Here is a 17,140-nt window from a genome sequence, read left to right as displayed (position 1 = left end):
CAATTTCTGTTAACTCCCCCTCTTCCTTTCCCTTTGCCACCATCTCAGATTTCTCAAATTCTGAGACAGGCATTTTTCAACATTCAAATGGGTGGCAGAGGAAGGTCAAGAACTCAGAGAAAACACTTTGCTCAAAGCAGAGAAAACAACTGGAAATATAGCAAAAATAGTTCTGACCAGCAACAAGAAAATGATAATAATAATAGAGAAAACAGTAACCCCACTTGGAAACCATTTACCACCCAAAATTTTGCCTTTGAAGAATATTACAAGGTACTCCCTAATTCCCAAGATATATATATATATATATATATATATTTGATTTTGGTCCTGGTGATATCTGATGAACCACATTTAGCCTTCAGTTAATCGAAATTTGTGTTTTAATCGTGTTATGTAAGAAGTATGTTGTATTTGAACTACGTTAGAACTATATAACAATTAATTATGGAGTAGCAATACAAAGTTAACATAATACATGGATAATTAAGTGGTGAAACGACTAATAATTATGGTAAATTTGTGAATATTCATAAGCAAAGGGATCAGAAGTGCACAATTAAATTGAAGTTGAAATATGCTTAGTCATATATCACAAGGATCAAATTTAAAATGTACCAATAATCGAGTGTACAAAAATGCTATTAACTCTATATTATTAGTGAACATGAAAGAGATACTAGCTCTGTCCCAATTTATGTGACAAGTTTTGCTTAACGATATTCAAACTATGTGAACTTTGATTAACATTTTAAACTGTAATTTTTCATCATATTGACATAAAGAAGAATTACATTTTATGTATTTTTTTGAATATCTAGACTCTAATTTTAAGATATTGAGTGGATCTAATCCAATTTAGCTTTGAAGATTAGTTAAATTGAATTTCGATAAGAGAAAAGTGTCACATAAATTGGGATACAGAGAGTATTAAGGTATGATGGAAAAATTAAGAGGTATGATGGAAAAATTAAGTTTGATAAATCATAGAATATAAAGAAAACAACCTATCAAAGTTTGATATTTGAATGAATTTGAATTCTTGAAGTTGTGAAATTTGTAAAGAAATAGATCTGTGTCAAACATTTTGAGACAACCAAAATGGAAATATTGTCGAATAAGTTACTGTGATATAGTATAAATAGGGATGGAAGGAGTAAGTTATCTTTTTATTTGGTTTTCATATCCATGCAATGGGTATATACCAATTTATGGACTTGGGTGAGAGTGTGTGTATCTGTGTAGGAGCAAGGAATTGTGCCACCAGAAGAATGGAACACTTTTATGGAATGCCTTCGAAGTGAATTGCCTGCTGCTTTCAGGATCAATGCAAGGTCTGTGTCTTTTCATTATCATTGGATAACCTTTACTGTTTATTAGTTACACAAACAGTTATATAACATAGCAAAGACGTCCAGAGTTTTTAGCCAAAATTGTCCCTTCTGTGGGAGTATGTCTATTTTTGCTCCTTAAATGTAACCCTGATCATCTTTAGTCCCTTAAGTTTGATAAAGTGGAGCACCTTTGTCCAACTAACAAAATGGACTTAAAAACTAACGGTGACTACCAAAAGCACCACTAAAAACACGGCAAAAATCGACCGACTTTTGAACTGACCGACCCGGTCTGTATGATCTCAAATTTTAGTTTATCTCTTTAATAAAACTGTCCTAACTCGGTTGGTTTTTCCCGTGCAGTTTTGAGCAACTGTCTGTCATGTAAAGAACTTTCACAAGGTTTAAACTTCTCACTAGTTCAATAACTTATATTGTTTGTGTTCTGGATCGTTTACATTAGCTACTGTAGTAGTCATATATGCCCATATTCAGGGGTGGATTTATTACCAAAATTAGGGTTCACGTGAACCCATGGTCTCTCCGCCAAACTAGGTATTTTGTGTATATATTTCTTAAATTGATATCTGACTTCGTTTTATGCTTTTATTGAGCCGGGGGTCTTTCGGAAACAGCCGTCCTACCTTGGTAGGAGTCAGGTCTGCGTACACTCTACCCTCCCCAGACCCTACGATGTGGGATTTCACTGGGTTGTTGTTGTTGTTGTTGTTGATCTAATATTATCTGCTGGCCTCCATGCGCCAAAAAGACTGAATTGTGCACTTGGTTGAATGATGAGTTATTTACCTAGAGGAATATGGATCGGTTCCCACATAATACTTTTTTTTCTCCTTTCTTTAGTGGTGCACCCATGTTCTAGACATCCTAGATCCGTCTCTGCTCATATTTCATGTTTATTTGTAAGTCAACCTTTTCCAGAGTAACTGCAGACTGAATAAACTGCAAGTAGCATATACCTGCTGCAATAACTTAATATTATCTTTAATTATTGTTATAAGAGGCACAGTTTTAGAAATTTCAGATTAAGTTAAAAGGGAATCAGGAGAAAAAATATTCCTTTAAACTTCGGATTAAATGAACAAAAACCTAGAACTTCAAGTTCCAAATTGTAAGTGTAAACCAAATAAACTTGCTTGTACTGAAAGTTCACATTGCTCTGATCGCTTCAAATAAATGAACTAATCCGAGCTAATTTCTAACATATTCATCGTTGTGTTAATGTTGCAGTAGCCAATGCTACTTGGAAATTCAAGCCAAGTTGGAGAATGATTTTATGAAATCTCTGCAGGAAGAGGTGGTTCATCAGCTTATTATGATTACTTTTTCTTACTGAATTATGAACTCTCTGCAGTATGTATGCAGCTTCTAGCTCAGAGCCTCTGCTATTCAGTAATATTTCCAAAACGGTTTGTGATTCAGGGGACAGATGGGAGTGAGGTTGTCGCAATAAGACCATTACCTTGGTATCCCGAGAATCTAGCCTGGCAGTCAACTTTTTCTCGAAAGCAGTTGAGGAAAAACGAAATACTTAAGAGGTTAGAGATGCAGTCTCTTCTTATGCTGTAACTTTTGAATATTGGAAACAACTTCAATCTGAAAAAAATATAGTACTCAAGCAGATAATAATCCCTCCGTCCCAATTTATGTGGCGATGATTGCCTTTTCGTGAAGTTTATGAAAGAAAGAAAGACTTTTGAAACTTGTTGCCTAAAGCTAGCCAGTTATTTTTGTGGCTATAAATCATCTCATTAAGGGTACCATGAGAAGTTTAAAGTTAAATCGTTTCTAAATATAGAAAGATGTCATTCTTTTTGGGTCAAACTAAAAAGGAAAATACGCCACATAGAATGGGACAGTGGGATTAATAAGTATGGCTTTTTGGAAAAGTCACTTCAAGTTACCAATCCTTTTTATGAGCAACCTTTTGAATCAGTTCAAATGGTTGTTGACGGTGGTGCTAAGCTCGAGTCTGAAACAAGTTCTGCCTTTTGAGTTTTATTAGTTCCTTTCTCTCTGCTGATCTCACGTGTAGGAGATTATTTTTCCTTTTTCTCTGTGTAAAGCATCTCTGTAGTACTGCTGATCTTTCTTCAATTGAGTTAACTTATAACTTTCTATCGTATAATTTTTGATAATTTCCTCCATATGATTGTGACATGAATGTAATTGTGATCTAAGATATGAGATTCATATCACAATCATGATCAATTCCGAAATTCCATTTCTTGGGAATTTTTTATCCTGATTTGAATGAAAATGTGATCCGGACTTTGTATGTGCTAGAGAGGAAAGGAGATCATCTCAAGTACATAAATTCAATAAAGGATATGTATGAAGGAGGTGTCACAAATGTAAGAACTATGGAAGAAGATGCAGATTTTTCCGTAACCATGGTTTATCAAGCAATTTTCTTTCAGCCTGAACTAGTTTATCCTATTTATGAATGAGTTAGCCGATAATATACAAGATTGAGTTCCACAGTATATGTTATTTGCAGGCCTATATTTTTTTTTGAGAATGATAATATTGTATTCCTCAGCATTACCTCCAAAAATATCGGCCCAAAACAACAAGAGAAAACTAAAATAACTATACAAAACCTAAAAAATCTACTAACTGTTCAGCTTCTTCTAAACCTTGCTCTTTACACCACCACCAACAACAACAACATACCCAGTATATTCCCACATGGTGGGGTCTGGGGAGGGCAGTGTTGTTAAAGGCGAGCGCCATCTCGCCTTTGGCGAGAGGGGTGGCGAGGCGAGGCTGCAGTGCCTTTTATGGATGTGGCAAGCAGCCCTTCAAAAGGCGCGCCAAAGGCGAGAAAGGCGCTAATGGCGCCAAGGCGAGGCGAGATGCCCTTTTTTTTTTTTTAAAAAAAAGTAATTAAAAGAAGTGGAGGACTTAAATTAAAATAGCAGCTAGGTTTTTGTTTTGCCTCCTCCTCTCTTCTCCTTCAAGGTTTCAGGTACGTCTCTTTCTCCTTCTTCTTTTTCTTCAGTTCTTCTTTCTTCTTCTTTCTTCCTCCTGTATTTTCGACTTCTGCTTCTTCTTCTGTTCTTCTTCTTTCTTCTTCTTTTTTTTTCCGGCGACAACTGCCCTATTTCCGGCCACCTCTGCTTTTTTTTTTTCCTTCTTCTATTCTCTTCTTCTTTTTCTGTTTTTTCTCCTCTGTTTTTGGCTCTGTTTTTTTCTCCTCTGTTTTTTCCCCTGTTTTTTCCCCTCTGTTTGGACCAGTGAGGCACTATTGCTTTGATATTAGTGTTGCTTGTCTTGTCACTTATGAATTATTGAGTCATTGACTCATTCAAGTTCTGGACTTTTAGTATCTACTATCTACTTTTAATTTTTGAATCGAAATATTTGCTAATATGTTATTGCTAGTGAGATTTTAATTATTTACATATGCAATTAAATATTTTAATTTTTGGTATTTATTGGCGCTGCACTTCAAAAAGGCGAGGCAGGCCTTTTGTCGCCGCGCGCTGTCCAAAACACCGGGGGGGGGGGGGGTAGAGTGTACGCAGACCTTACCCCTACCTTGGGAGGCAGGAAGGCTGTTTCCGATAGACCCTCGGCTCAAGAAAAGGCAAAACATCAAAAGAAAAAAATATTGACACAATTCTCTTTGATTTTCTAGATTGAACTAGAAGTATTCTCAAAACATCTGTTGTTTCTTTCTCTCCAAGTTGACCACCCTATGCAAGGTGGTATTATCTTCCACCATTTCTTTTGGTTTCTGCTTCCTCCTCTCCTTATCCAGCCACTGAGTAGGTCTGCAGTGTGTTCCGGCATTATCCACTTAGTTTGAGACATGCTAAGGAATAGTAACCATAGCTGTGTTGTAACTTTGCAATGGAGAAACAGGTGGCTGTTGGTTTCCTCAGTCTCCTTGCAAAGGAAGCATCTAGAAGCAATCTCAAATCCTCTTCTTTTTAATTTTTCACGAGTGAGGCATGCTCTTCTAGCCACCAAGTGGAACACTTATACCTTAGTTGGGACTTTATACTTCCAGATATCTTTCCAAGGACCTGATATACCCCCTGGTTGTTCCACCACTTCCTTTCTATATAGCCTGCCCACAGAGAACTTTCCATCGCTATCATACTTCCATCTTATTTTGTCTGGTTCTGTAGAAATGCCTTTAAATCCACTTAGCCGTTGTAGTAACTCAGCAACTCTACCCACTTCTCAGTCATTCAAGTTTCTTCTGAATGTAAGATTCCAACCTTGAGGGGACCAAGTGTCAGCTACTGATGCTTCTGAATTGCTGCAAAAAGAAAACAAATCTGGAAATGAGTTCATCAGAGGCTCATGTCCAATCCAGTTCTCTTTCCATGTCCAATCCAGTTCTCTTTCCAAACAAGGATCTTGGTACCATTCCCCACCCTGTAGAGAACACTTCCAGCCAGCTTAGTCCATAGATTTCTAATTGTCCTCCATACTGAGACAGACTATGTTAGAACACCAATGAACACACTGCCCATATTTGTTGATAATCACTTCCTTCCAAAGTGCATGATCCTCATAAACGAACCTCCAAAGCCACTTTGTCAACAAGCATTCATTCTGTAACCCCAAATTTCTAATGCCAATTCCACCAGAATCTCTGTGTTGGCACAACTAGTGGGAGAGTTAACTAAAAGCTTAATTTATGGCGAAATACTTGAAACTGAGTTTTTAGGATAGGTGAAGGATGATAGAATATACACACAATAATTGTAGCCAATATAAGAAAAGCAAAGTTGAGATGAGATTAGACAGGACTGCAGTCCTAAATATTGACACTTAAGACATCTAGGCCGAGTCTTTCAAGAGAATGACATGATAATGTAGTAGGAGGATATTATACAAAGTGCAGGTAAGTTTCTATCAGACGATTGTGAGATTAACAATGCCATATTGCAGCGAATGTTGGGATAAAGTTTCACCATTTCCGTAAGATGAGTGTTGTAAAATGCATGAGACGATTAGAAGTGAGATTGTGTCCTGCAATGATTAAGACCTTAAGAGCCTGTTTGGATGAGCTTAAAAAATGCAGCTTATGAGGTGAAAACAGCTTATAAGCCAAAAGAAAAAAAAGTTGGGGTAGCCCAACAACTTATTTTTTTTGGCTTATAAACTATTTTCAGCTTATAAGCTGCTTTAGATAAGCTAAGCCAAACGGGCCCAATTATTTTTTTGGGCTTATTTTAAGCACAAAATGCCTTTAAGCTGGCCAGCCAAACACTCAAAAAAGCTGAAAGCAGCCAAAAACTAAAAGTTGTTTTCAGCAACTTATAAGCCAATCCAAACGAGCTCTAAATCATATGAAAAGAAGTTTTCTAAAAAAAGACGTATAAATTCCTGGAATCCATGCAAATTTGGCATAACACAACAGACGCGAAATATCCTTATAGGTGGTATCAATTAGTTGGGATTAAGGTTAATTGTTACTGGTACTACTTACATCTGGTCCTTTGATGAGAAATCCTCTTTAAGTTTGATTAGATATCTCTACCTTTTACTTATAAAGAAAGGGTTTGTTAGAGGTTGCGTGATAGTATACGGATAAGTGTGAGAATTAGAGATAATGTCTAACTTCAGAGAGTCCTTAATCTGTCCTTACAGAGAGATTATTCTAGGGTGGAATGAATGGGTCTGATCGAGCAGAATAAATATAGAGAATTATTATAGCCGGTGTGAACTACTCTAGGATTGATGTAGTTGTATAATTATGTTCGAATAAAGAAAATGCACATCTCGCATAGAAAATTGTGTATCTAGAAGTCCATGTCCTTTTGCCCTCTTTGGATATAATAAACCTTACTCCCTTCCTGGTAATTGTTCCCACCTCCGTAGAGAATTATGCAATTCTTTTTCCTAGAATCTAATAAACGGTCAAGAAATTTACGGAATTATAATTGAAGATTGGTATTGATTTTTGTCATCACATAAAACATTCAGGTTCCACGAGTTCTTGAAGCTACAAAATGAGATTGGTAACATTACAAGACAGGAAGCTGTTAGCATGGTGGGCCAACTCTTGCTATACTGCTTTGTTTGGTATAAATGAGTTAACATTGTGCCCTTTATTCATTCTGTGGCTGCTTTGACTCAGGTTCCTCCTCTGTTCCTGGATGTACGGCCAGATGATTTCATTCTTGACAGTAAGCTATTCTTTAATACTCTGGATCTGAGTTCATTTTGCATCTCTTCATTAATTATGAATACCAAACTGGATAAATAGAATCTTTACCGTCCCTTTATCCTGCAGTGTGTGCAGCTCCTGGTTCGAAAACGTTTCAGTTACTTGAGATGATACACCACTCAGCTGAACCTGGATCATTACCTGGTGGAATGGTCGACCTCTTTCTTCATTTTTTCTCTTAAAATCATTGATGTCAATGCAACTCTCTCCTTGGTTCTTTCATCCATCATTGTTGGCGTCATAATACACTCTCCGCTCCATCCTTACCAAATAATATTCTCTGGATCCTTGTCACATATTTAATGTTTCTCTTTGAAATGCCTCGTTATATAGGTCTTGGCAAATGATGTTGATGTTCAGAGGTGTAACCTTCTCATCCATCAAACGAAGAGAATGTCCACTGCCAACTTGATAGTCACGAATCATGAAGCACAACACTTCCCGAGCTGTCATTTGAATAGAATTAATGCAAAAGGTTCTGAGCCAAGAGAAGCGAAGGAACTTGATATTGATCAACTTCTATTTGATCGTGTCCTGTGTGATGTTCCATGCAGTGGTGATGGCACTTTACGCAAAGCCCCTGATATATGGAGAAGATGGTCGTTATTTATGGACTACTAGTACTTATCACTCTCATTTTGCATTCTGCAATCAATACAATTGTCTTATGTCCCCTCCACATCCCTCTATTTTTCCTTCCGTACAGGAATGCAGGAATGGGTAATGGTCTACATGGGCTACAGGTTCAGATAGCAATGCGAGGTTCGTTATACTTTCACTCTCTCTTAATTGTACATTAGTGTTCTAAACAAAATAAGCTGACCATCACTAACCTATCAGACGGCAACTTAATATTTTAGTCGGCAAATCACCTTTGAGTTTGTGCTTAAGGATGGGTTTGTTGACTACTTCAGAGATTTACCAGCATTAGTCTACCAGTGGCGAAACTTCACTATATTCGAAGTAATTTTTCTCATTATGGGCTCAAGACACATCTTGATATCCAAGATCAAGATCGAACAGTGGTAAAAATGATCACACTCGTGCAAGTAACACAAACATAAAATATGATAAGGTCGTTTGAGATGATTAAACCATGTCCTATCCTATGCAGACCTCCAGGCTTTCTGGTCCATAGGTATGACATTATAATTGAAGGTAAAAAAAGTACGAGGTAAACCTAAAATTATGTAGAGGGAGTCGTCTCAAAAGTTCTAAATCTATCGAAATCATACACTTAACTAAGAATAAAATATGATGGAAGTAAGGGATCCATATAACCGACACCAACATGTTGGGACTAAACTAGTCATCCTTGTAGGAGTAGGGATAAGTGTGACATTTCGAGAAACCCTGATTGCCTTAAAAGGCAATTTATTTAGTATATTTGAATGAAATGGATCTGAATAGAGTCGTATAGATGATTTCATATAGACACCGCAACTTATGCAAGTGAAGCTTAATTGATTGATTAATTAATATTTCCTCTATCACATATAATATGTCCATTTCTGTATTGAGAAGAATAGTGGTAGTGAAATACATTTTATACTTATGTCTCACAAAGGTGAAGTAGTAGTGGTTGTCTCATCCTAGCAACTGTAGCATATGTAAAGGCATGTTGGTGCCTTCATTTAGATAGACCATATCTTGTTTCTTCCCTTGTGAAAGACGTCCGAAGTCCCAACTAATGGAGCGCAATAGCAATCTAAGGGTAGGAAATCCCTGTCGTGACCTGAACTTACAAACTACTTTTATGCCACAATAGGGCAATGTTATATGAAAGTGAATGTTGGGCTGCTAGAGTCCAACGTATCCACCAAATGAGTGTTGCTGAGATGTGGATGCTAAGATGGATGTGCGGTAATACCATTTTAGATGATATTAAAAATGACCACATTCACAAGAAGGTGCAAGTAGCACGCATTGAGGATAAAATGCAAAAAGGTCGCTTGAGGTGGTTTGGACATTGTCTGCGTCGACCTAAAATACACCTGTCCATAGGTGTGAAACTATGGTAAGTTAAGGTGTTAAAAGGGGACAGGGTTGACCTACAATCACATGAAGTAAGTTGTCTCGAAAGACCTACAAATGGTTAGTATCAATGCAGACTTAGCTAGAGATAGGGTACAATAGGAAAAGATCCATATAGGTGATAGCTACTAGTTGAGGATAGGTTTTAGACTTGTTAGAGAGCTTCTAGTATTATATATATATATATATATTACTTATTTTTCACTTTTATTTATTTAGTATTATCTTATGATGATATGAAATGAGCTCAAATGAAAGTGGAGATTCATATAGCCGATTCCAATTCGTTTGGGACTGAGGTGTAGTAGTAGTTGTTGTTTTATGCCACAATAGCACCAGAGAAATACAACAACAACATACCCAGTGAAATCCCACAATGTGGGGTCTGGGGAAGGTAAAGTGTACGTAGACCTTACCCCTATCTCGGAAGAGAGGGAGGCTGTTTCCGAAAGACCCTCGGCTCAAGAGAAAACACAACGAAAAAGGTTAGATAAGCAGAAGCAGTTCAAAGCAAAATGCAAATGAAACTAAAGAAAGCAAATAAGTCAAAATAGAGCAGTAGCTACCACAGATAAATAAGATAGTCGAAGTACAAGAAACAACATATAGTAGCAAGAAACAAAGGACAATAGACTATAGATCGAAACCGCGACTACCTACTAGCCTTCTGCCCTAATCTGAGTCCTCCAAAACCTCCAAAACAAATAAGAAAAGAATTGTCCATACACATCAAATAGGAATTGCATAAACAAGCTATTTCAATATGCTTGATTAAATTAAAAGATTCTGCTCTTCCGAAGTAAGGATAGAAGGAAATGATTCTAGTTACTCAAACAAGATGGATTAGAAGACCATAAAAGCATGAGATGAACTGTATGTCTTTCAAGAAGCAACATCAGTTAAACTATAATTTAGTTGCTCGGATTGTTGCGGAGCCCTGGCTATATTTTCCCTGCTAGGGATGTTGTTCCTTGAGCTATATAGAGTTGAGAAGCTTAAGTCTTTAGGAGAAGTTTTGTGTAAGTCTGAGCTTTGAATAGATGCTGGTAACTGGACCAGCATAAAAGTTTGCTGAAACTTTTGAGGGGTTAGGACTTTGGAGCGCTATGCAATTTCTTCTATGCAAGACCCCTCTTTCTTTATGAAAAGTCTTCAACTGACACATGGTTGTTCATACTTAAATTTCAGGCATGTCTTTGCTTAAAGTTGGTGGAAGGATGGTTTATTCAACTTGCTCAATGAATCCCATTGAGAATGAGGCTGTGGTTGCCGAGGTAATCTCAGAAAGAATGCATCAAAACAACAACAACTACATACCCAGTGTAATACCACAAGTGGGGTCTTGGGAGGGTAAGATGTGTGCAGACCTAACCCCTACCTTTGTGGGGTAAAGAGGCTGTTTCCAATAGACCCTCGGCTCAGAAGAAGTGAAATCAAAGCAGGATCCCACATATTGATTATGATTCTGTTAAATGAGTAGCTTTTGTCACAGAATGAAATTTTGCTCATTTTTAGCTTCCCAGAAAGTCAATGAGTGATACTACCGAAAGTAGGAAAAAGAACAGAAAAGAAAACTATTGAGTATAGGTCTTGCTCGATTGCGGTAGGGTGGGAGAGCGGAAAAAAAGAGAACCCCTTAGTGAGCTCTTCAATCATTGCATTGGCTGCACATTTAATAGCTGAATTTTCTTATTTACAGCCCTCCTTTTATTGTTCCTCCTGTCCCGACACCCGGTTTTGTCTGAATTATATATGCCTATTCTTGTTCTAACTTATATCAACAAGTGGGCTGATGTGGTGCAAGTTTCTTTCTCTTTGATTTCTTTGTATGTTTTCCATTGCTACGTCAACTACCATACTCCATTAGTATAATGGACACAATAGTAATTACTACCTCCGGTTCAAAATAAGTATCCAGTTACATAATCAAGAAGGAATTAACTTTATTTTTTCAGGTTTGCCCTTATTAAGTGCTAAGTGACTGGATCCCAATGTGTCAAGTTAACAGTCATCAAATTTTAATTAAGGGTAGTTTAGTCAAACTACCTATTTTCTTCTAGGAGTTAGTATTTTCGTAAGGGGTGTGCTAAAGGCTAAGTGGACACTTATTTTGAACCGGAGGGAGTAGTTTATATATTATGGATTTCATGGAAATTACTTGGATTTCTCTCTTCAGTGTTGAACAAAACTGTCAAAATAGTAGCTGAGTGTGCAGCCTCTCTATCCCTAGTATAACAATTGTTCCCATAAGTACCCTTTTTTTTCCTTTTTCTGATGACATAATCATAATAATTCTCCTGAACGACAGAGAGTAACAACTTTGATATTGCATTGCAACTTTATAAATTCTAAGTCTTCCATTCCTTCTCATAAAGCCTGATTGTTCTCTTGTTTCTCAGATTTTGAGAAGGTGTGGGGGGTCTGTTGAACTCGTTGATGTCTCCAGCGAACTTCCTCAGCTTGTTAGAAGGCCAGGTCTGAAAAAATGGAAGGTTTGTGGTTAATTTTCTTGGTGCTCATTTTGATCTCTTCTCGGAGATGACAGATTTGGTCAAGTTGCTTTGATCGAGGTGCCTTTGATTTCAAATAGATTTCCAGGGATATGTTTGTGTTTGAGCATTTTCTGCAGTAGGTTCTCATAACACGACTTCACACTAAAATTTCCTTTTCTATCAGTTTCCACGATACTTTTATCTTCCTTTGCATTATTCCCCTGCCAGCCCTGCAAAAACAAGAAATTCTGGTAATCTAAAAAGCTTCCAGTCAGCCATATTCCTCCTTAATGTGATGTGTAACCCGCTCTTAATGTTGAGAGGTCATTAACTTTTCTGGATTATACTGTCAGCCAAAGTTTAGTATTATAACGTAATTCAGCTGTATAGTTTTTGCTGGTCCAAGATGTGAAGGACGAGAATTACGTCACTGGAACTAGTTACATATCAGAAGTTCTTTCTATTTTGTTTCATTTTATAAGACCTGGAAGGCTTTCAGTGATCCTGACTTTGTTATGAGTTCCACTTATTCTATATTCGCCTGTTAGTAGTACAAGCCCAAGTAGAAGTAAACACTAATAGCCATCCTTAAATTCTTAATTCTATTTATGTTACACAGGTATGGTTGCTTTACACTGCTTCCTTGAGTCATTCTTCTGTGCATGCAGGTTCAAGATAAAGGGATGTGGTTGACTTCTTTCAATGAAGTTCTTGATTCTCGCAGAGCTGCAGTTGTTCCTGGAATGTTCCCCTCTGGCAAAGGATATGTGGATGCACTTGAGCATAATGGTAATTCTCAAAATGGTACTGGGATGGTGCAGGATCCTGCAACTCCTACTACAATCTTGGGCGAGGAGGCTTCAAGTCTACCATTGGAACGTTGTATGAGGATAGTGCCACATGATCAGAACAGTGGAGCTTTCTTTATTGCTGTCCTTCACAAGCTTTCTCCTTTACCACGTGAGTTAAAACGTCAACTATTCCTCAGAAGTAGAAACTTGGGGCATCTGCACAGCTATATCTTCTTTTGTGGTTCAAGTTTTGAAATTCAGATTCGAAACTTGAAGCACAAGTACTCAAACATCAACAATGGTGGAACTCCTTTTTTTGTTGTGATATTTAGATTTTAGAAAAGCAAAGACCAAGGATTTTAAGTACAACTCCTAAGCCTAAAGCTCTGATACTAAATGATAGAAACCAAGATGCAAAACGAGGAAACAGAACAAGTAATGAAGAAACTAGATAGAACACAAGGATAGAAGTTGTAATTAGATTGGGGTTAACAGAAAATCAGAAGAAAGAAAGGAGAATTTTAACAATCAAATAAACATTTAATTACTAGAATAATACAAGGGGGAAGAGAGTTGAACTCATACATGGGTCCATGGCAAGAAGAATTCCAGGAAGGTTCCATAAAGAGATACAAACAATCACCCAGAAGAGTATGATCTTTAATCATCTAAAAACTAGCTAACTTGCCAAAAGAGGAAACTAAAATATTTATACTAGGTCTAGGAAGAAGCTAACAATAGTAAAAAATATCCTTAAACTAGGCTTTCAATTACACTTAGGCCGAAATTAGTAAAATCGTGGGGTCCTAAAACGTCTCCACATTCGATAATCATGGAGCTGCTTTTGGTGAGCTTCTCCTACAGTTGGCTCCATGTTTGATTATCATGCCGTGCTCCATTTCCTCCTTTCCTGCCAGGCTCCACATTTTGAAATGTGGAGGCGTTTTTTGGTCCACGTTTCTCTCCTCTTTGTGTTTCTTGTTTTCCTTGGATACATTTGATTTGAATCTTAGTTTCCATGACCTTTTTGAGCACTCCAAGGACTTGATGTTGATTGGGCTTGGGCGGTCAAATTGGATTCTTGGTTTATTTGTCTTTAACTCCTCTTTTTAAATAACACAAGTATATTATGGGTCTTGAGGTATTTTTTCCATGCTCTCTTGAAACACTCTAGGCCCTTAATAAGTTGGAGGCCGCCAATGCCATGATTGCCAATCCGTGAGCTATCAGGAGTTAAGTTGCTCTGACTCTCTAAAATGGCTGCCGTACCCGTGTCGGATCCTCCAAAAATGCACTACTTTTGGAGGATCCGACACGTACCCGTCAATATTTTTGAAGAGTCCGAGTAACATAGATCAGGAGTACACACCCTTGATGTCATTATAATTAATACAATTTCTATCGTAATTTTGCTCTGTACTTTGTAATTGTTAAGATTCCGTTCTTTATGACTTTGCAGTCATACAAATGAAGACAACTTCCAGAGGCAATTTCCAAGCACAAAATTTTATCGAGGTCAAAGATATAAATGCTGGTGAAGTTGAGAAAGTGGATTCTGTAGGTAACCAGCTATCTGAAGCGACTATAGATGATGCTGATATTCTTGAAAATGGAAAGGATGAAGCTCCACTGGATACTGACCCCAGCAAAATAGTTGAAGAAAAAAGGCCGGAGCTGATTGAACCTTCCAGTGATGGAAGAGCTGGTCCTGAGTTGGTTAAAGGGAGAAGAAAGTTACAAATGCAAGGATATTGGAGAGGGATTGACCCAATATTATTTTACCGGGAGGAGGCAGCTGTGGATCAGATAAAGGCCTTCTATGGCATCAAGGAATCCTTTCCATTCAGAGGCCATTTGATTGTGAGGAATAGTGATATCAGCCATGTGAAGAGAGTTTATTATGTATCTAAATCTGTGAAAGAAGTTCTTGAACTCAATTTTCTAGCTGGTGAGCAGCTCAAGATAGCTGCCGTTGGGCTCAAGATGTTTGTAAGTCCCTCAAATTTGACACTTGAGATTTCTCTTTTTGGAACTCGTCTCGCACTATAGTTTCGTGTGCAAAGAACTCACCCGAACCCCCCTCCGCCAATCCCAAACTTTCTTTCCCAGTGACCTCTGTCCATTGCATTATTAGATAACCTTTCTGTTTTCTCTTTTCAACGCTGCAGGAGCGGCAAAAAGATGTTTCTGCACAATGTGTATTCCGCATAACATCTGAAGGATTGCCACTGCTGCTTCCACATATGAGCAAACAAATAGTGTATGCATCTCCTACAGATTTCAAGCATCTTTTGCAGTACAAGAGCATTAAATTTGGTGATTTTGTGGATGCTGAATTCCGGGAAAAGGCTTCAAAGCTGCAGTTTGGTTGTTGTGCAGCGATTTTGAATAAAGGTTAGATGTGCATACAATCTTCATTTTAGTAAACACGATTGGTTTGTTTCTATCGTAAAATTTGCTCTCTATTTCTTTTAGACAATAAGACCTTGTCAGAACTTCGAGTGGATGCTTCAACTATCGCTATAGGATGCTGGAGAGGCAGGAATAGCATCACGGTGATGGTGATTGCACTTGATATCCAAGAACTTCTAGAAAGGATGTTGATGTATTTGGAGGAGGATTCAGATTCCTTATTGCTGGAAAACAAGCCATTGATTGCTGCCGAGGCAGATGAAATAGTTAAAGCAGATTAAGCTGAATTGATTATATTGAATAAAATTGAGACAAATCATAGTTTGTTACAATTTTGGAAGCTGTTATATGTGTACCATTACAGGGAAATTTGTAACATGTTGATGTTTATTTGTTTGTTTCTTCTGTTTAGGCAATTTATACAACTTTAGATTTCAGAAGAATATGGAGGGAAGTGTCCTCTTTGTAATCTTACTTTTATGTGTTGTAATCAGAATGTCGAAGAACCAAATTATCAACTGTGGTTGGATGACAAAATCAAATCTCAATCGATAGGAGAATATGGATATTAGCTTTTCACTCTTAAAGAAAGACAACAAATATTCACAAATCACATATAGCATTATTCTTAGATATTGCTATAGCCAAAATTTAGCGACCTGACTCTTCTCTGGAAGTCTAATGGTTTGGGGAACATCGATTCCTTATATATTCCGACTTCACTTTTCCTTCAACCATCCACTCTTAGTTCTCTCTAGTCTTGTTTCCTCACCTGTATACGCCTGTCTTATAAATGGTGCGGTTTGACTCCAAGAAAATACGTATCGAGTGAATTTATGTACCTATTATATCCTTGTGTGTAGAAAATCAACATATTAAGTAGTGTTAAAAAGGCTTAAACAGTATTAAGTAGCGTGAAATATCATTAAGTAGTGTCAAGCAGGATTAAGTACATAGAAGCTATAATCAACTTCAATCTTCAGGCCTGCAATAAAGATAGAAGTTGTGCTATTGTATCAGTACCATTTTATCAAATTTAGTCAAACTTTGATATGCACTCGTTTAGATGTGTTTATCTCGAATTTAGGTAATCAATTGAATTTGTAAGTGAGGTATATGATATGTGGATGAACTTTAATCTATTTTGGGTTTATAGAAAATAATTATAGATTTGCGTGTTATAGCATGTGTATGTGAACATATGCGTTAGTGATTCGAATCAAGATACAAATGTTTATGATTAAGCCAACTATATTGGAAGAATAAGCATAAAATGCCACTGATCCGGACCAAAGGAGAGAGAGCTTCAATATATAATTTCTATTACAATGTTCTGATCTTGAAAAAGCTAACCCTTAAAAGTAGGGAAATGCCTCCTATTTATAGTTTTGTTTTATGGGCCTTGCCTACAACATAAAGCCTTTTTCAGTATAAAGTTAACCCTAAAAGGATAAAGTTGGGCCATACGGTCTGACACCGGTACGGTCGTCGGTACAATATGACAGAACGATGTTGACGCGTGACAATTTTATAACTGATTAACCGGACTAACGGCCACGATCAACTCGGTCATGCTGAAATCGGACTAGCTGTGATGCGGAGTTTGGTCCGGTGATACCGGACCAAACAATTTCGCTTCACTTTTCTCAAGTCAATCGCAGTCGGGGCAATATCACCAGTTCTAAGGGATGACTCGGTGATCATGCCTGTCTCTTCTTATCTCCGGTCCCTGATCTCACCGGTCTCGCTTATATCCGGTTTTTACCGTATACAGATAGTCCCCACACTTCCCGGACCGTAGTTTTACCGTAGTAATGGGAAGTGGATGAATCAACAAACCGGTGGTGCCATAAGCCCGTTCTTATC

At 37.5% G+C, this 17,140-nt stretch overlaps 1 protein-coding gene across 2 annotated transcripts; it reads left to right on the top strand.

Annotated features, from left to right (window-relative positions):
- LOC132640530 (uncharacterized) lies at nucleotides 1-15,816 on the top strand. 2 transcript variants are annotated; one of them, XM_060357141.1, is made up of 16 exons: nucleotides 256-273; nucleotides 1,246-1,334; nucleotides 1,698-1,736; nucleotides 2,583-2,649; nucleotides 2,775-2,890; nucleotides 7,302-7,368; nucleotides 7,456-7,504; nucleotides 7,612-7,697; nucleotides 7,879-8,144; nucleotides 8,252-8,307; nucleotides 10,768-10,853; nucleotides 11,979-12,071; nucleotides 12,740-13,031; nucleotides 14,322-14,851; nucleotides 15,031-15,256; nucleotides 15,338-15,816. In XM_060357141.1, exons 4-16 carry the CDS (start codon nucleotides 2,629-2,631, stop codon nucleotides 15,553-15,555), a joined length of 2,106 nt encoding a protein of 701 aa, XP_060213124.1. In that variant the 5' UTR covers nucleotides 256-273; nucleotides 1,246-1,334; nucleotides 1,698-1,736; nucleotides 2,583-2,628; the 3' UTR covers nucleotides 15,556-15,816. The 2 variants fall into 2 exon arrangements, with proteins under 2 accessions (XP_060213122.1, XP_060213124.1); XM_060357139.1 differs by lacking the exon at nucleotides 1,698-1,736 and having other exon boundaries at nucleotides 1-273.
- The last annotated feature ends 1,324 nt before the right edge of the window (nucleotides 15,817-17,140 follow it).

This window comes from Lycium barbarum, chromosome 5 (assembly GCF_019175385.1).
Source record: "Lycium barbarum isolate Lr01 chromosome 5, ASM1917538v2, whole genome shotgun sequence".
Lineage (NCBI taxonomy): Eukaryota > Viridiplantae > Streptophyta > Magnoliopsida > Solanales > Solanaceae > Lycium > Lycium barbarum.
The sequence above is the reverse complement of the archived record's forward strand: the minus strand, read 5'-3'. Positions and strand labels throughout refer to the sequence as shown.